Source organism: Typopeltis vanoorti, chromosome 10 (assembly GCF_054136105.1).
Source record: "Typopeltis vanoorti isolate ZY-2024b chromosome 10, IOZ_Tvanoo_1.0, whole genome shotgun sequence".
Taxonomy (NCBI): domain Eukaryota; kingdom Metazoa; phylum Arthropoda; class Arachnida; order Uropygi; family Thelyphonidae; genus Typopeltis; species Typopeltis vanoorti.
In genome coordinates this window covers 1061910-1082755 of record NC_143558.1, presented here as the reverse complement: position 1 = coordinate 1082755, position 20846 = coordinate 1061910, and the positions used below count along the sequence as shown (strand labels likewise).

The following is a 20846-nucleotide window of genomic DNA, read 5'->3' as shown; positions in this document are numbered from 1 at the left end:
TTGTATATCCTGTATTAGAATAGATATTGTCAGTATGGTACCAAGGTGTAATAGAACAATGGCAACTAAGACATCGTTATTGGCAGAAATACATCTCTTTCACACAGACACACACACACTGCAATGAGCAGTAAATCAAGACTGGTGAGTGGATATGTAGGAAGTGTTTTGAGAGAATGCCATTTGGTGGAGAGAGTAAATCACTTGACAGAATAGTAAACGATATTGACCAAAGTCGGGGAAATGTTAATGCCAGTGATATTGTTGAAAGTACAGTGGTGGAAGGTCAGGAGAATCAGAAAAGATCCAATGAAAGAAATATCACATAATGATAAAAATTATTATATAGTAACAGAATAACACTTACATTAGGAAAAATATTTATTATTTGTAGAATTTTCGGCTAGGTTTGCTAGCCATTGTCAATACAATTGAAAAGAGATAAACATAAGAACAGCACTTAAAATTGCAAGGTGCATGACAGTATATGCTATCAACTGCAGAAGGAAAACTATTTGCAACTATTAGAATTCAGAGAAATAAATTTAAGTAATTACAATATTAAGAAAAACAGGAATGAGGGGTGTACTTAGGATGACTTTCCAAAATTGGGAAAGTCCAGGGCAGTCATTTTTGTTGAGGTTTGGATTGTGAATGTGCACTTCACAACTTTCTTTATATTGATCCCATATATGAGAGGTCAAAGGACCTATAAGCACATTAGTGCTGTGTCTGGGATGCAGTTGAGGAGTCAAAAGTTTATTAACTTTTATTTTTTTTCAAGTGTTGCAGGTTGTAGCTAAATGGAAATTATTCTCTCTGTAGGCTGTTCCACAGGCCAGAGATAGATGAAATAAAAGAGGGAATAATAATAATAATAATAGCAGGTTTAGTGTATTTTTGCAGTTGCACATTAAAGAAAGTGCTATCAGCTGCTGCTCTTATATTAGCAACAGAAAGTGGGGAAATGATGGTTGGCAGTTCATTGGAGCAATGACTATTGAAGTACCTGTAAGGTACAGAGCTGAGGCACTGCATCTGTGAGAGAGATGTTGAAGTGAATTTGTAAAAGAGGGATCATCTATGAGCTGACTACTCTCTTCTGGACAGCGTCAAGAATTTTTAGAGGAGTTTTAGGTGCTCCACCTCCAAACATGCAAGCAGTATTCTAAGCATGGGCAGATTTGGGATTTGTATATTGTTAAGAGTTGGTTGGGTATTAAATAGTATCGTGAATGAAAGAGAATGGCTAGTTTTTTGGATGCTGAGTAAGCTATTGTTGTGATGTGTTTGTGATAGGAGAGACTAGAGGTGAATGTTATCCATTGTTCTTTAAGAGATACTTGTGCCATGATGTTTCTTTAAATTCACATGAAAACAAGGAAATAAATAAATTTTATTTTATTTAAAGCCATATATTTCAGCCTGAAGATTACAGGCCAACATTAGTGGCACCAATAGTTAATTACAAAGTAGAATGAGAACAATGGATTGATTTGAAAGAGTGCAAGCCACATGGTGTTATGCATAAAACAGTGTAAATTTATAACTGAGGAAATGTATTATTAGTTATTCATGAACTGTGTTAAAAAAACCTGTAATGATATGTGATTAGAATAAGACTCTCCCATATCTTAGATAGTGAGAGGCAGTCATTCTGATTTAAGTTTGGGTAATGAAGTAAGATTTTCTGTACCCATCCTATTCTTAGGATGGGTACAAAAAATCACCGATGAAGAGCTCTATCAGAAGATACAACCAAAACAGAATCTAATGCAGAAGATTATAAAACGGAAGCTGCAATTATTTGGACACATCTGTAGAATGAGTGAGGACCAGAAGATAAAGACATTTATGTTTGGTATTTTGGATGGTTTAAATAGAAGAGGTAGACCCACACAGAGAATGGATAGACAATATAAAAGACTGGTGTGGAATGGGTGTACAAAAACTGCGACACTGTGCACTGGACAAAGAAAGGTGGAAGAAGATAGTGAAACAGGCATCAGACATCAACGGACAGTGAGCCCATGGTTCGTGATGATGATGATGAATGAAGTAAGGCTTCAGTGCTTTATTTAAACAGGCATTCAAATTTATTGCATCACAGTTGAAGGTTCACTGAGGGTCCATTTTGTCTAAAGTAAGAACAATAGCAGTCACACAGAACTTGGTAGGCATCAGAAAGAAATAGAGGGGAGCATCTATCTTCAGAAGGTGGAAACCATGATGGTAATTTGTTGATAGGAAGAAAGGTAGCCACTAAATTGAATTTATGAATTCTGGAAATTGGTTCTAATATGCCAGAAATGTATGGAATTGGGACTCAATGTACTGTTTCCTTCATGTCTGAGCTACTTGTATATAGAGGGTGTATATACACCCTCTAGATACAAGACCCCTCTATGTACAAGTAGCTCAGACATGAATATATTTCACATGCAAAACATTGTTTTGCTTCCTTGGGTAAAGGATTAAAACCAAGAATATAATTTCTTTATAGCATATTTAATGTGCTGTTTCCTTTTTATTTGAGCTAGGATTATAGGAATCAAAAAAAGATGTGCAGTCCTTTCTGAGAGATCATCAAGTTTCATATATCATTTAATGTTTCAGAGTTCTTGCTGTGTTATTGAAGCATGGAACATGTACTGGAGCACATCATACTAAAGTTTTGATAATTCCAGACTTCTCTGAGACATGGTGAGCAGATTGCTGTTGAATGCAGCATCTAGTGAAAGTAGGCTTTGATAAATGAAGTAATTAATTCACCTGATGGTGAGGCAGGGGTAGACCATCAATGAGATGGATGAGTGGCGTGTGTGGAGTGACTGATCTTCAGAGAGTTGAGGCTGCCAGAAGGGCAAACAACAGGACTACATGGCGCGGCCTAGTGTGGAACATCATCGAGCATCAGAGTGACCATACGGCATCTATAGATGCCCAGTGAACACAGACAGACAGATGGTGAGTGGAGGAGTATAATATCTAAGAAGGATCATTTGTTGTCTTTTCCATGGTAAATTTAATTTGTGGATGTAGATTGTTTATATTAGATAAAAAAAGAAAATAAAGTAATGATTGCTAAAACAAACATCGGCCAGATTGCTAAAACATCATCTATATAACTAACTCAAAATGAAGGTTGAGGTTGTATGGATGAGAACAGGATGTCTTCTAAATAGAAGTTTACAAGAGTGGACTTTCCCTGACAGTTCCTTCAACTTGACTGTAAAACTTATTTTGACAAATAAAATATGCAGAGTGAATAAGAAAGTCATATAATTTCACTATATCCTGTGGAAATACTTCTGAAAGTAGATGTAGTGTATCCTCCAGAGGTACATTGGATATTCTGTTACAAGATTGATTGGCTGAATAGTTAGCATATCTGCTCCTACCAACAGGCTGTGGGTTCAAATCCCTCTGGGTATGGACATCCTTGAAAGATCCTTGTTTTTTGTTGATTTATTGAGTGTTTTCTTAGATTTAATAGTGTATTTTTAGTATATTATTGCAGTTATGTTACTACAGTATTTTATAACATAATTGTAGAAATATTGGTTTTTACTATTCGTAAGAACGGTGCCGAAAGAAAGGTTGTATTATCAGGGCGGTAGACATTTGTGATTGAAATGGAATGGTTTGGTAGGTGTATTTCAACAGCTTGAGCTTGTGTTGAACTGTTATTAATTAAATATTGATTTACAGTGATTTCTTTAAATTTGATTTCTGGGGTCTTCAAAAGGATAGCAAGCCCATCACTTGCTCTTCCCTCTCTATCCTTCCTAAGAACTGTGTATCCTTTGATGCTGAAGTTCCGATTTTTGTTTAGTTTTGTTTCATGTAGACAAGCAACATGGATGTTGTTTTTGTGAAGTATGTATTTAAGTTCAGCCATTTTTCTCTGAGTACCATTGATATTGAGTTGCAAAATGTTAATATGAGTCCTCGTAGCATATTTATCATCAGGAGCCCAGACTGCAGCCCCACACACGTCAGTTGCCCCGGACGTGGTAGCATTGGTCGATTTCTTTTTGTGACTCTTCATTGGAAAATTGGATGGCATTGCCATGTTAGTCACCTTGAAATCGGACCATAAGAAATTTGGTCAAAAAGCTTCAAGGGTCCAGGGGGGACCTTGAGGAGGTGTGGTCAGATTTCTCTCCCTCCTCCAGGGGGGAGTCCAAGAAGTCCGATATACTTTCAGTATCACAGCAATACAAAACTTCTGCTTGAAAAAATTTCAATGTCTTGTGTTAAAGTTAGAGAGTTTGATATGAAAAATATTTTTCAGTATATTTATATTTTAAGCCTTCAGTTGGATATTAATAACAGAATTGTAGACTAGTTCCTTTGTTTCAGATACATATGATAACAAACAGGCATATACTATTGACATTGTATATATGTATTGTTTGGCATCATTGTTCAGATAGTTACGCTTGGAATACTGCTATTTCCATGTTGACAATATTTACAATTTTTCTATAGTGTATGTCAGATTGTCTTGTTCTTATTTATTTTCCTTTTTAATGTAGAACACACTCAAGACAGCAGTATGTTAAGCACTCATGTTGTTGGTAAGGATGCAAAATTCATTGTCACTAGAGGTGATTATGGCAGGCTATTAGACATTGTAACAGAAAATCTTTCAAAAGCAAAAGTAAGCTTGTTGCAAAATAAATTTATGAATGAAAGAAAGTATTCATATTTATTTGTATTTATGTTTTCATTGAAATTTTGCAATAACTAAAAGTGTGAGTGAGAATTTCACCCTGTATGTTTTTTTTGGAAATTTATTTCACACCATGAGAATTTCATCTTTTAATGTGACTAACATACAAACTTAAAACAGCGCATATAAAAAGACAGTAATACACCCAAAATAAATTTCTTAATTCAGGTTATCAGTAATTAAATTACAGATATTGTTTTGCATTTGAAATTGAGTTCTTTAGCTTTTGAGAAAAAAGTTGTATAATTAAAGTAGATATTGTTGGTATGGTATCAGTGCATAGTAAAACAGTGGTAGCCAAGATTTCTTTATTGGGCAGCTTAATATGTAGGATTTTGTTTGGTGCATTATATGAGAGATGAGATAAATTTGTTGTGAAAGATTTGTGGAAGAAAAACAAGTGTGATGAGTAGATATGTAGGTGCTAGTTGTATGGAGAGAGAGAGTGAAAAGTCAGGAAAATGTTAGTATCAGCAATATTGTTGAAATAGCAGTGTTAGTCAGGAGAAACAAAGTAGACCTTATGAAAGAAATAACATGCATATATGGAGTTCTTCACATTGTAGTGTGAATCAGATGATTTCAAAAACTTCAGGTGATTGGTAGTGCTGAGAATGGGGGAGGGGGAAGGTAAGAAATAGGAATGTATGATTAAGCAAGAGAAAATAGTAAAGTGGTGATTCTATAATAAGAAAAGTTTCTATAAGAAGAATATGACAAAATCTTGTTTCACTAGCACAAAATTTAATATTTCTGAAGCTACAAAGATGCAAAAAAAGTAAGGTGAAAGAATTGATTGTTTTGTCTGGCAATGATGACTTGAAAGGAGCAAAAGATTGTATGAGAGAAGATATAAGAGTTATAGGAAGATGCAGTAAAGAAGAGCTGACAAGTAACAATTATAAGTCTACTGCTACTGCCATGCTATGATAGAGCTGAGTTGAGGAGAAGGACAATAATTTCATATAAATTGTGCAGAAATGGTGCACAGTTTGTAGACCTGTGGGCTGTGTTTGAAGGATGGAAGAATGTCTATATTGAGCCCTTTCATCCAATGCAATCTATTAGCATTATATAATGCTGATATATTGCACATAAATGGATTTGTGGTTAGGCATTCGGTATTGAGAAATTGTTCACTAAGAGGATGGAAGTGCAGAGTCAGTAAAATCAAAGCTATTAGAATGGATGCATGTGATTTATTTTGTGTGTGCATGCATGCTAGAACTCATAAGGGAAATAAGTGTGAGAATGACCAAAAAATGCAGAGAATCTATTCTGTTGAGTGACATAATTGAATGAAGTTAGTCAATACAAGATGTAAAGCTAGTTGAGGAAGGGCCTAAGGGTGCTGCATGTTCATATGTACTAAAGCTAGAAGTATCAGGAATAAGAGAGAAGAGTTTTTTTTTAGCTTGGATGGAACAACCTTGCCAAAAGTTAGAGGCAGTGAGACTTGGCTAACAAAAATGATGTCACAAACAGGTGCAAAACTGTTTTGCACCACAAACAGAGTTCTGAGGTTAAACCAGTAAACACAGAATCATACCATCACACTGCCACCTCCAAATTTCAGAATTAAGGTTAAGGACTCTGATAAGAGACTCTCACTGGGCATCAACCACACCCACCCCACATGGGTGGATGTGGTGGATGCCCAGTGAGAGTCCATAACACAGCTTTTCAAGCTTCCATGCCCCACTGTACAAGCTTTTTACACCACTGAAGACTATGCTTCATGTTGGTTTGGGTAATGCGGGACGTATATTGCATTCCTACCATGGAAACCCATGTTGTGAAACTCTTTTCTAAATCTTTTTTTGCAATTTGTGTTCCAGTTGATGCCCAGAACTCTGCATGCACTGTGTCAGCCAACGAATGGCAGGCTTTACATGTTATAATTCATAGCACCCTATGGTCACTTTTAGTGATGTGGTTGGTAATCCATTGTGTGTAGCACTTGCCGTTGATTCTCTGCGCTTCCATCTCAGTATGGCATCACTTGACGGAATGGTGCTGAACAGATAGGCCTGCAACATGGCATCCTATCACAATGCCTCTTTCAAACTCCGTCAGTTCCCTTTTTGCAGACATTTCACCCAGACAGTTTTACTGATTTGGAAGCATCATATTCCTCAAATTTATACTGGCTACAAACACGGGACTCAATACATGGCATGATGCTGATGCACCTTGCCCATGGAGGCATCAGTTGATTTCTTTCTAGGCAGTGTACAGTTGGTTGTTGCAAAAATTACATGTTTATTTGGCAACATCCCAAATCTAGTGCATGATCACACTCTCCATTTGGAGGCAGTGTGGTTACTTTGGTTATGGTGTATCTTCTGATCCTGTGACCAGATCGAGCACTCTCAAATCCTGAGTTCCCTCCATGACAAGTAAATTTAAAGTAAATTCCATTTCATTCTTCCTCTTCCTTCCAATATATGTTCCTGTTGTTGAAATCCCCCTAATCACTCAACCTCTGCTTGTTGTTGCTGATACATGTCTTCCACATCATCCCTTTGCATACATATGGTATTTTCAGTTAATAAAGGTATATGGGGAACTAAAGGCAGGTGATTATGACAAGAAACTGTAAGCAAAGATCTTTGTGGGAGATGGTCTATGGTGAAAGATGTCTGAAGAAAGCAATATTAGACTGTATACACAAGGTTAGGAGGTTAAGTAGGAGTTAGATGGGTGAGGAGTATCATTAAGCAAAAGTTGTAATAAAAAAAATTGTTGTGGAGTTTATATAAGGAAAAGGATAATCAGAAAGCTCACAAGCAGTATAAGACACTGGTAGGAAAGATAAACAACATGGTAAGGAAGACAAAATCAGATTATGAGAAGAAATAGCCAAGCAGTATAAAAGAAATCCCACGGTTCGTTCACTATGTAGAAAGTAAAAGGAAGAATGACTAATGAAGAAGATAACTTTAACAAGTTCCACTGGTAGCAAGTTAAAAAAGACAAAATACGGTCATCCCTTGACTTACGTCAGGGTTCCGTTCCATCCAGCAGGACATAAGTCAATACATTAAATCAACAAAGTTATAGGGCTAGGGACTTAACAGTAATAAGTATACTGTCATTTTAATTTTTAAACCTTATTATAAAACTGTACTTTGTGTTACTGCCACTATAAAACAGGAGAATAATCACCCAAATCTTCCTCCACAATTACATCTTCATTACCTTCCCTATATGAAGGACCAGACTGTGGCTCTTCTGGTGTAAGCTTTGTTTTTTTTGATGAAAATGTCCAGTGTGCTTTGCTTATTCCTCCTCTTCTTTTCATCATAAATTTGTTTATAGTAAGCAAACGCATCACGTACTTTCCTTTCTACTAATAAATAGCGTTCAACATTGGGGTCTATGTCTTCAACCATTTTGAGAACATTGCTAACTGTAGAGAACTTATCTTCAAGACCCTTTGTTGTGAATTGTTTAACTACCTCTCCTTGTTTCTCTTTTTCCTCTTTCTTTTCTCATTCTTCCTCTTCTGCAACAAATTGTTTCTCCAGTTTGACCAATTCATCGTTGGTCAACTCTTCAGCAGCAATTTCCATGAGTTCAGCTATGTCATGATCATTCATTTAGAGATTCAGATTGTTTGCTAGGCCCACTATTTCTCCACTCAATTTACAAAGTTCTTCAATTTTTTCAAGACTTCCAAAATCGATTATATCTAGCCATATTACCCCCTAACAGAATTGTAACATGGTCTTTAAGAGCTTTGAAACCAGGCATAATTTAGTCTTCAGTTTTTTAGTGGATGAATTGTCTGCTCGGGTATTTTTTTTTTCAAAACAGGGAGATCTCATCCATATTAAATATTTGCTATGGCAAATAATTTTCTTCTGTAATAATTTTATCCAATTTCTCAATAATCTCCTTGGCAGCCTTCAAATCGGAACTTACAGATTCACCATACATTTTCACATTATGCAGTGTAAAATGCTGCTTGAATCTCATGAACCAACCGGAAGAAGCATTGAATTCATTGTCATAATCGGGTTCTGCTTTCTCCTTCAACATGTTGAAGAAACTTAGTGCCTTAGTGGTTATGGTCATAGTGCTAAGAGGTATGCGCTTTTGGTTCAGAATCTCTATACATGATGAAAGTAGCTTTTCTAAACACCGATAGGATCTTGTCATTGCTTCGTCACTATCGTTGAACTTGCAACTTCATTTTAAGATCAATTGCTCACCTCTTTTTCTGTGATTCTTCCTCAGGTTTTTTAATTGGGCATGTAGGGGCCATGTTGCACAAAATATCATGAAATATTTAATGATAAATACATGAATAACCTATTTTTTAACCACAAAATCAACAGAGGAACTGCTGAAGCCATGTGCCGACTGCCGAGGGAGGTTGCTACTGAATGCGCTGTCGCCACTGCATTGTTGTGTGATGCAATTTTGCAAAATGAAAACCTCGCTTGCATCTTGTTTGAAAGTATAGTTGAAAATGTTATTTATTCCATTATGGGATCAGGGACGTATCATCGAATGGACTAAGTCAAGAGATGACTGTAGTTGAGTTACTCTGTGACCACTGTGCATGGGTCTGCCATCCAAGTGAGGATATTGCTTTGACAGGAACTGATGTGAAAAGAAAGGCTGATGAATTAGATACTTCAAATTCATAGTACTGAGATTATTGCAGAATCTCATAGCAAATACTGCCATGAGATTAGATGTGATATCAGGTCGCATATCAAGAATGAATCTACAAAGGAATTGGCATTGCTTCTGATGAGGCTGTTTAACTTATATCTCTCAGTTCTTATAATGACTAGGAGTGTAAGAAAGGTAAACTGGTTCTTTTGCATAAAGGAGTCTTCCAGATTGTGGTAGCAAATTATAGACCAATCAGTATTTTGGTTGTGGTTATAAAGATAAAAAGTTGATCAGAGATAGAATTTAGAAATGTGTGGGGGGAGTGGCTTTGTGAAAGATAGGTCATGCTTTCATAGTTACTAATGCTTTATAACAGAGGGACAGCTGAGTTGGATAAAGGAAGTGATTATATGATGATACTACTAGGTTTTTGTGAAGGCAGTTGACAGGATACCATATGGAAGTCTGTTATATAAATTGGAACAAATGGAGATGAATTGAAATAACTGGAATATTTAACCTGATGATATGAATATGAGAATGGCTGATGAACAGATACCAAAGAACAGTATATGGAGGGGGGGGGGGCAGAACCACAGAACAAGGTGCCTATGCTTGGTCTACTGTTGTTTAAGTTGTACATGAATGATAAATGAAAATTGGAGATGTTAATGTCAGCTCTTTGCTTTATGCAGACGATGTTATACTTCTAAATAAATCCACTACAAGTCTGCAAGATTCTCTGACTAAATTGAATAACTGTTGTAATAGATATGGTATAAAGTCAGCAATAAAAAATCAAAGACAATGAAAATAGGCTGAATCATTGAAAATGTCAACTGTGTTGTGAATGGAGAACCTATGGAACAAGTAAAATGTTTCAGCTACTTAGGCACAATTTTTTATTGAAGATGGTAAATGAAATATGGAAATAGACAACAGAATCAACAAAGCTGGTATGGTAGGAAAGCAATTGAATAAATTCATATGGAATAAGAGAGAAATTAGTCGGAACACTAAATTAGCTGTATACAAGACAGTGTTCAAGCCAGTTTTAACTTATGGATCTGAGAGCTGGGTCAGAAGTAAAAATTTGACCAAAGACTAGAGACTGCAGAGATGAGTCCAGAGAAAGATTAGGGGCATGAACAGATGGCGTCAATGGCAATATCATATTAAAAACAAGGATATTAGGAAAGAACTTGACATTGTCAGCATCCAGGAATGCGTTAGCAGATGATGCACCTTGCCTATGGAGGCCACATCACCTGAGTTAGCAGAACTAAACTCAGGTGATATGGCCACTTAAATGGGAGCGGAATGATTAGCTAAACAATTTTTTTTTTTTTTTTGCCAGAATGGCAGGAAAAATACTGAGACGAAGACTAAGATGTATCAATCTAGATGGATTGATACAGTAAGAAGTGACTTAGAAGACTGAAATATAAGTTCTGATAACAGTCTTGGCAGACAACATTAATTTGGAAAAAAATTGTTGATAAGAAGTTAGTAATGTGGTAGCTTTTATTTCCTGTTATATCTTTATATCCTGTTGGGGAATATTTAATGACTTTCATTCAGATACACTACATTTTTTTTTTTTAATTAAGTGACTAATGTATTAAGCAGTCTTAAAAAAATTGGAAAGAAATTGGAATAATTAAATGTGTTTCTCCTGTTCTATTTACCATCATAATTTATTTTCACACTTTGCCATGAAATTTAATTTAGCATAAAAATTAAATTCAGTTCTTTGTCTCTACATAGAATATAAAAATTATGTAATTCATTTTATAAAATGTTGTTATTACAAACTTTAGTTTGTGAAAAGTATTGGTAAAACTTTGTCCAGGTTTCATAATGGTAACAGAGATAACACGCAGAATTGAAAATTTTCAATTTCAAGAGTTGCAATACATTTTGGCTTACAGAAATCAAGAATAGAAAGTGGGATGGTAAATCCCTTTATGTTTTTATAGCTGGGTAAGAAACTCGGATCGAAATCCATAGAGTTTCATGCCGAAAAAAACTACTAACATATTCGCCGGTAAATAGCCTTTCGGCTTATTAAATTAGAAATCAAGAAGTTATCATTATTTTATCTTTATAGAGTGAAACTGTTTTTCCTAACTGAAAGTTTACTTTTAGTTATACCAACAGTTTGAAGCTGGCATGTGCAGAAGATTGAAGCATCAGCACATCTAAGCAGCAGGTTTTGTTATATTGCTGTGGAGATAAGAGAGTTTGGGTTCCTGTTTAGAGATGAACAAGAGAAATAGAAATATATGAAGTCCTATAGATTTATCTGAAAGTATTTATTTCTTTCAAGTGGTATACATCCACCAGAAGATAAAATTCTAGAACAAGGCTCCTAATGTTGTACTTATTTTAAAAGAATTAACAGTAGCTCAAGTTTGTAAAGAACAAACTCCAGCACTAGTTTTGATCTGGTGTTAGTTTATTTAACCCCAGATTTGTTTCTGTCAACAGATGAAACTGAAGACAGACCATTCTGCTTTAAGGCAGAAAGTTGCATTTTTCTTCTAAACAGTGTATTTCATGGCTAGCATATTACAGAATATTAAAGACAAGAAGTAAACTGTATTTTTCATATAAATAAAGGAACCAAATTCATGTAATGAAAATTTGTTTAGAGAAAACAGTTTATATTAAGTATTTTCTCTTCATGGATAACTTTTTATTGTAGGGTAATTTTTCTGAAAATTGTTTACACTGAAGTCTGGGGTAGGACAGGATCCTTTACTTGCAAAGAGTGTTAACTTTAAGCCAGAGTAAGATGACTCTTAATTTGGAACTGATTGCAGTGAAGAGCTATACTTTTTAATCCTAGAGAGGATTAGTAATTAGTAAAGGAATTTGTTTCCCTTGTATGTTTTTTTTTTTTTTTTTGAAATTAAATTGCTGTTAGTGTTAGAGTGAAAGTGTATTGTATCTGTTATGGAATATTTTAAAATTAATTTTATGAAAATAATTATATTTTTGTATTTGTTTTATATGAATTCAACAGTCTTTTATATTTTTTTATAATTCTCTCTCTTGTCTTGTTTACAATACTAAGGTAAGTGAAGGTAACCTCATATTTATATATATTTTAATATATTCAAAAGTTTGTATTTGTTTTAAATAAATATATTGGAAAGGAATCGCTTAAATAATACTTGTAGCATGAGCGTAGCCTGTATGTTTTTGAGTGCAGGAATAAACAAAAAGAAAAAAATAAATATATGTAATTACATATATTTCTTCTAAACAGGTTATGTACACCCTCTGAGGGTACATAACATTCATTTGATACTGATGGTGGGGCAAAATTAGCTCATCAAGAAAAAGAAAAAAACAAAGCTAAGCGAAATTAGTTCTGTAAAACAACCACTAGTAGACAATTCCTGATCAAGTTTATGCTGAATAATGTTGATCAGAAACTGCTTTAAGTATGCTTGTAATCACTCCCAGCAATTAAGGAAATATAGAGATTGCTCCTACTTGATTTTTTCTTATGAAAACATTTTTCTATTTGTTAAAAGAAAAAACCTGATAACCAGAAATATTGAAATAAATAGCATTTTAGTAACTCCAGTTTAGTGTAATGTTCTGATCTCGTTGACCTTTCACTTTTTATTCTCTTAACAGGAGAAAAATTTACAGCTGCTTATTTAACCCATTTGCTATTCTTTTAAATGCCAGACTGCTTTATGTTGAATAGCTGGATTAAATCTGCACATTGAAATTTTAAACTGAGTATTAAGGCAGAGTGCTGGCATTGTTTACTCTGTTTGCTTTTTTTACTCCTTTTGTGTGTTTCACTCTAGAGATGACCCTAAAAATTATAGAGGTATAAGTATTCTAAATTCTTGTTATAAAATAACAAGAATTTTATTTTATCATAGTAGAATTTTAAATAACAAACCAATAAAATATTCTGAAGGTTTTATTTTAGAAGTACAAAATGGATTTAGAGATAGACGATCATGTATAGACCCTGCCTTTTGCCTAAAATTAATAATAGAGAAAAGAAGAAAATACAATTTAGAAACACATTAAATTTATTGACTTTGAAAAAGCATTTGATAAAGTTAAAAGAAGTATTTTCTTTAACATATTAAAAGAAAGACAAATACCAAATAATATTCTAAAAGCTATGATAAGTATATATAAAAATATTCAAATACAAATAAGATTAAATTATGACCTATCATATCTGAGAGAGATAAACCAAGGAGTACGACAGGGATGTCCCTTTTCAGCAACTTTTTTTAATATTTATCTAAATGAAATAATAAAAAATGGAATAAAAATTTCCATCAAGGTATTAAACTTTCTCCTACTGTGAACTTAAATGCTTTTCTTTTTTCTCATGATCAAATTATAATTACAAATTCTGAAGATAACTTACAGAAAGATATTTTAAATTTAAATGAAATAGCCAAAGATGATAGAATGATAATATCAACAGAAAAATCAAAAGCGATGGCCTTTAAAAGACAAGATTCAATATGAACTAAAATAGTAATAGATAACAAGATTTTAGAACAGTTGAATTCATTTAACTACCTAGGATGTATGATTACATATGAAAAAGATATGAACCTAAATATTGCAAAATATTTAAAAATAACATGCGTAATTAACTCTATATTTAAACCTAACCTAGTTCAAAAATAAAGTAGACTAAAAGTATACAACACATTAGCCCTACCAGTCCTACTGTATGGAAGTGAAATCTGGACAATAAATCAAAAAGACAAAGATTAATAACAGCTAAAATGAAGTTTGTGAGGAAAACTACAAAATATACTCTATTTGATCAAAAAAGAAATGAAATTATGAATGAATTAAACCAGGAAAATCGGTAATAGAAAAATATAAACACAAATAGAACATGTTGGAAGAATGAAAACAGAAAGATTACCAAAACAACTCTTAAATTACAAACCATTAGGAAAAAGAAAAATAGGACTTCCTCTGAAGAGATTCAATGATAACTTCTAAGGCTGGAACAGGCCACTCTAGAATTTCTAGATCTCTAAATCCTTGAAAAGCATAATGATGATGATGATTTAAGAAAAAGTTGCTTCATAAAATTATTTCTGTAATCCTGCTGCATGTATCCATTTGTTTTCTTAATAACCACACTGTTAAGGAAACTAAAAAAAAAAAAAAAGTTTCATTTTATTCATTTGTCATGCATTTGTTTATTTCTTAGAATATGTGTGAAATCTTTTCAAACCATAGCTGTATCTGCACCAGCTGCAGAATACCATACTGCAAATAGGAGACAGTGCCAATTGTTGCAATATTGTCCCTTTTCATTTCAGTTTTTATGTTGCTCCCACCCATGAAAGGTTATATGCAAACCTATAGTACAATGCGTAAACATGGTTCGGCTAAGGATTTTTTTCTATTTTTATCAATTTTATATATATATATATATTTAATTTAGTTATTTATCATCATCATCATCAAATTCCTGCCATTTACCCACAAGGGGTGTACAGGATATGATAGTACTACATGAAAAATTTACATCATTACTAACTTCCTATCTACAATTTTCCTCCAAATCAGTCTGTTACTTGTCAAGACTCCAACATTATCAGATCTTATATTTCTATCGTCTAAGGCACTTTGTACCGTATCAATCCACCTATATCTTGGTCTTCCTCTGGGTCGTTTTGCTGCCAACCTGGCAGAGAACACTTGTTTTGCTAATCTTTCCTCGCCCATTCTGTTTAGGTGACCATACCACCTGAGATTAGCTCTGCTAACTCATTCCTGAATGTTGACAATATCAAGTTCTTTCCTAATATCCCCGTTTTTAATATGATACTGCCATTGATGCCATGTGTTCACGCCTATAATCTTTCTCAGGACTCTCATATCTGCAGTCTCTAGTCTTTGGTCAAGTGTTTTACTTCTGACACAGCTCTCAGATCCATAAGTTAAAACTGGTTTGAACACTGTCTTGTATACAGCTAATTTAGTGTTCCGACTAATTTCTCTCTTATTCTATATGAATTTATTCAGTTGGCTTTCCGCCATACCAGCTTTGCTGATTCTGTTGTCTATTTCTGTATTTAATTTACCATCTTCAGTAAAAATCGTGCCTAAGTAGCTGAAATGTTTTACTTGTTCCACAGGTTCTATATTCACAACACAGTTGACATTTTCAATGATTCTGCCAATTTTCATTGTCTTTGTCTTTTTATTGCTGACCTTCATACCATATCTATTACAACAACTATTCAATTTAGTCAGAGAATCTTGGAGACTTATAGCAGATTTATTTAGAAGTATAACATCATCTGCATAAAACAAAGAGCTGACATTAACATCTCCAATGTTGATATCATGTTTAATACCACTTTCCTTCATAATGTGATCCATATAGATAATGAATGTTATGTACATCCTTGTCTCACACCAGATTTAACATTAAACCGTCTTCCTGTACTTCCTTCATTTCTAACTGCTGACTTACAACTCAAACTTAGTTATTTATGTACTCCAGAATTCCTGCTTTGGAAACAAAGCGTGGAACTTTTTCAAACCAATTTAGGCCTCCAATAAGCAGGGAAGTAGTCTCACACTGGGTGATGAAATTAACCTCCCACCTAAGTTTATATTATCACTTTTCATTACCTTGGTGTTTTTTTTTTTTTTTTTTTCTCTATTAATTATTATTCTTTTAGGAAGCAGCTCTTAATGAAAATGAAGAAAAGATGATAGAGAATTATATACATAGCTTTAAGACAGGTTTACTTTCTGCTCATAAAGATGGTTCTCGCTTTTGGATAAAAGACAAAGGGCCTGTTGTTGAAATGTAAGTACTGTTGAACCTTATCATTTTATTATTCACCTATTATTTATTTTTTATGCGTCAGTCTCACTCCTAAACCATTGTCATGCCATATAGCCTATAGCACATTAATTACTGTGGCAAGACCAAGGGTTACAAATGATCCAGAATTCCTCTTCCAAAGACCAAATATTACTTTTCCAAGCTATTTGAGACCTTTAATAAGTAAGATTAGTCTTGCACTGTATAATAAGTAATTTATCAATTAAATATTTACTTAAAAATTTTTAAATCTGAGTACATATAAACATTTAACTTGCAATTTTTTAAATTTTATAGCCTTGTGATAATTTTTAAGTAATTTAGCAAAAGCAAGTTAAGTAATAGTGAGTCCAGTAAGGATGGTGGTGGCCATGGGGCAGAACTTCAGTGATTAGCACAAACTTATGGAAAAGCTTGTTTATTAGCTTTTGGCACAAATATTCATATAAGATTTGTTTTGCAGTATAAAATAAATCACATTAAAGGAATACAATAAATAATTTATAGCTGGTAATATTTTGCTGGTTTGTTTGTCTCCCCTTCACAGTTTAACCTTTTCTGTTTTATTTGCATGATTTACTTTTTCATACATTTTCTGCAATTCTCTTTTATTATGTTTCCCACTATTTTCCTTTGTTATGTTTCCTTTGTCTCCTAATTATGACATCATTTGTTATGAAATTGTTTGTGGTGAAAGTTTTCAGCCTTTACTTCGCCCACACCTATGCCTTGATATTGATATGTAATCAACATCTTTGCAATTTGGAATCATTCTGTACTTCTGACCTAGAAAGGTTCTATGAGACTTAGGCAGGAACCTTTTCTATAATTCATTATAGTGTATCATTTTGTTAGTGGTGTTCACTATAGTGTGCATCTATGTAATTGTTAGAAATGGCATGACATTGATGATACTATTAACAATACCACAGAAACTTTAGATGAGATAAATCTTTCTGTTCTTAATCCATTCTGGAATAAAATTAAAAGGTTTATGATTTTGCAAGTTTCTTGTTACTTTTGTCAAAGTAAAATTAATTTGTGAGATTAGCTAAAAATGTCAATTTGGAAATTTTTTGAAGGAAGTATTAATGAATTGATTGAATCACAAATGGCAGAGTTGATTGAGGAAACTCTTACACAGCTGGCAGTGCCAAGTAAGATTGAGGTAATATGAGAAGGATAAATATGTTAATATATATATATGGCATCATTACTTTTATTATTATTATTCAGGACCTCCATAGAGTCATCACTCATCTTGGGAAGTCCATCTTAAACAACACAGAGTGTCATGCCATTCCTTAAACTAATCGGATGCATTGCCTGATGGGTAGTGAGAGCACAAACAGTGAAGTAGTTTAAGGAATGGGCATGATACCCTGTGTTGTTTAAGATGGGCTTCTCATGATGAGTGATGACTCTATGGAGGTCCTGATTACTTAAAATTTAAAAATTTTTTAAAATCTCAATACCTATAAACATAGTGAGAGGGCGAGGAATGCATAGAAGTCATTCTTTGCCCTCTCACCACTTCCAGGGATAGCCCCTTCTTCTTGTTTCTTCCACTTAATCTACCATATGAAAGAACTTCTGTCAATCCTTATAGTACTCCTCAACATCTTAAATGTCTCAATCACAGCATGTCTTTATCTTCTTCTATCAAATGAACTCTAGAGTCTGTATGTCCTCAGTCTCTCCTCATAACTAACATTGTACAGTCCTGATATCAATTTTATCCACCTTTGCACCCTCTCCAAAGTAAATATGACCTTCAAACTTCAAATCTTGGTAGTACATCTGAACACAGTAAACCAGATGTGGTCTGCTCAATACTTTATACAATGGAACCATAAACTTCTGTCTCTGCTGGTCTTCAGTATTACAGCAGTTGTCTCTCTGGATTATATACATTCACCATTTTTGTGATATGACCCCTAAACTTCTGGTTTCTGTCATTCATCTCCCCCAGAGTACCTTGCCTCTTCCACTTCCTCTAGGTACAGTCCTCCAACAGAGTTTATAGCTTCCATTCAATGGATCCCAAACTTCGAAATCTTACATTTAGTAGCATTAAACTGATATCTCCCATTCATTTGCCCATCTGTCCAGCTTATTCAAATCTTCCTGAAGAGCTGCCATGTTGATACTATTGCTAATCACCCTTTCCAGCTTCACATCATCTGTGAACAACTGAATATCTTCCTCCAATCCATTGACAGTGTTATTCATATATAGGTTAACTAATATGGATCCCAATACTGAGTCCTGAGGGACCCTACTTGTAACCTTTTTGCTTCCTTGATACTGCTCCCTCGTACACAGCTCTCTGATACCTATTAGACAACAAATCCCCAATCCAATTCACTAACTCGATGCCCAAACCTATATGCTATAACTTAAATATCAGCTTATACGGCACATTGTAAAATGCATTTGTAAAATAAATAAATAAAAAAAAAATGGCAGTATATGCCTTTCCCTCATCAACTACTCTTGTAATTAATGAATCAAACAAGAGTCCCATTAACAAATCCATTCTGACCCTTACAGATAATATTACATTACCCTCATCTTCCCAGTGCTGTATACAATTTCACACTATAAATGCTCTACAGAAGAAATACAAACTGGCCTATAGTTTGATACTTACATTTTACTGCTGCCCTGCAATGGGACTGTCTTACCCTCCTTCCACTGATTGGGCACTGGAGCTGTCAGTTTTTTAGCACATTCTCTAAAAAAGTGAAATCCCATTGCCCTATTGACATCCAGAGAACTTAGTATTTCTAACACACTCTCGTCGTCCACTTCCAAACCTTAAACCTGGCCCATCTTTCTAGTAATAAACACTCTTTTCCAGGATGAAATGCCTTAATGAAGTGATTATTAAACAACTCCACTATTTCTTCTGCATCTGTCCATCAGTCACTACTCCCATTTTTGTCTAACAATGTCATTCTTCCACATTGTTTCTCCTCATACTGGCTACATAATGAAAGAATTCCTTTGGATTTTCCTTGGATCTCAGGGTTAATCTCTTCTCATATTCAAGTGTAGTCTTCCTTACCATGCTAATCACTTTCTTAGCCTGAGTTTTTATATTCATCAAGCAACTGCTCTCTGCTCCTCTCCTTATGTTTTCCATAACCTCCTTTCCATCTGCAGTTCCCACTTGAGGTCATTATCCACTTTTACCCTGAATTTTGTTCTCTTTTTTTAAATTTTCTAAATTTTGAAGATGAATTGGGGATTCCAAAATCAACTGTACACAATATTTTGACTGAGAATTTTGGCCTTTGTAAATTGAATTTGCAATTTGTTCCCCACAAGTTGACCGATGACCAAAAAATGTATCGAATTGAACACTGCAAGAACCTCATTAAAACTGCTCGTAAGGACTCAGACTTCCTTGAAACGATTGCTACTGTTGAGGAAACGTGGTGTTTTGAGTATGAACCTGAAACAAAGCGCCAGAGTGCTGAGTGGAGACCACCAGAAGAGGGACATCCGAAAAAAAGTTGCTTGGAGAAGTCAAAAGTAAAGACAATGCTGATTTATTTCTATGATTCCAAGGGCGTTATCCGCGAAGAATTCGTTCTGCCTGGCCAAACGGTCAATGGTGAGTTTTATATTCGAAGTTTTGAAGCAATTGACATCGAGAATTCATCATGAATATTGGCATAAATATTGTGACGACTGACCGTTTTCATCAAAACACACTGTCACTCTTGGCACTATAACTTGGCTTCTAATAAAATAAAGAGAACAGCTGACGTAACACTAATGAAGGGTTATCGCTTTCAACAACAAAAAGATACAACAGGTGACGGTTTCTTTTTGGACAGAGGGTGTATACAAAATATTTCTTAAATTTTTTGAAATATATATTTTAAAAGATTTTTTTTAAAAAAATACCGTATTTTCTGCCGTACCGTATAAGACACACTTTTTTCTTTGAAAATAGGTCTGGAAAAACAGGGTGTGTTTTTTATACGCCGTACTCAGTTTTTTATTACTTTCATTTCTGGAATTTTTCTCTGTTCCGAGTTAATTTCTTGCTTGCTTCCTTGTGGTGTGTGAGATCTAGTTATGCAGAGTTCAGTGGATGCGCATGTGCTGTCATCGACGATCACAGCTGTGTTCCTGTTTGTTTAAAATCTCCAATTGTTGTCGCGGTTGTCGTGAACGGTGATAAATTTCTGCCATTAAATTTTCTCTGAATTTCTTGGCAAATTATGGCTGAAAAACGTTGCCATTGCTACAATATTGCATACAAGCTACTACAGTGTGATTCCGTATGCTAAAGAACATGGAAACAGGGCGGCTGCAGAGAGGCATTTCAGGCCATCCCAACTGAGAAAATGATAAGAACTTGGCAGAATCAGGAAGAGGATCTAAAGAAGTTTTTTTCTTAAAAAATGTGTACAAAAAAGGGGGATGCGTCTTATGTGCCGGCAAATACAGTATTTGTTATATGGGAATTATTTCTGTTTTTCACATATATCCGTGATGAATTGTCAGGAAACGATATTCACTAATGATTTCACAGCACTTGCCTTGGTATGTATCCCATAATGCAAAGCACCCCCCCCCCCTTTTTTTTTTTTTTTTTTTTTT

At 34.4% G+C, this 20846-nt stretch overlaps 1 protein-coding gene across 3 annotated transcripts in view; it reads left to right on the top strand.

The window, feature by feature from the left end:
- The window catches only part of DppIII (dipeptidyl peptidase 3), a 364629-nt gene that overhangs the window by 157087 nt on the left and 186696 nt on the right, over positions 1-20846 (top strand). For all 3 annotated transcript variants that reach the window (XM_090398644.1, XM_090398641.1, XM_090398643.1), the window contains 2 exons: positions 4542-4666; positions 16078-16208. In XM_090398644.1, the coding sequence (XP_090254770.1) occupies positions 4542-4666; positions 16078-16208 (256 nt within the window). The remainder of the gene's footprint in view (positions 1-4541; positions 4667-16077; positions 16209-20846) is intronic.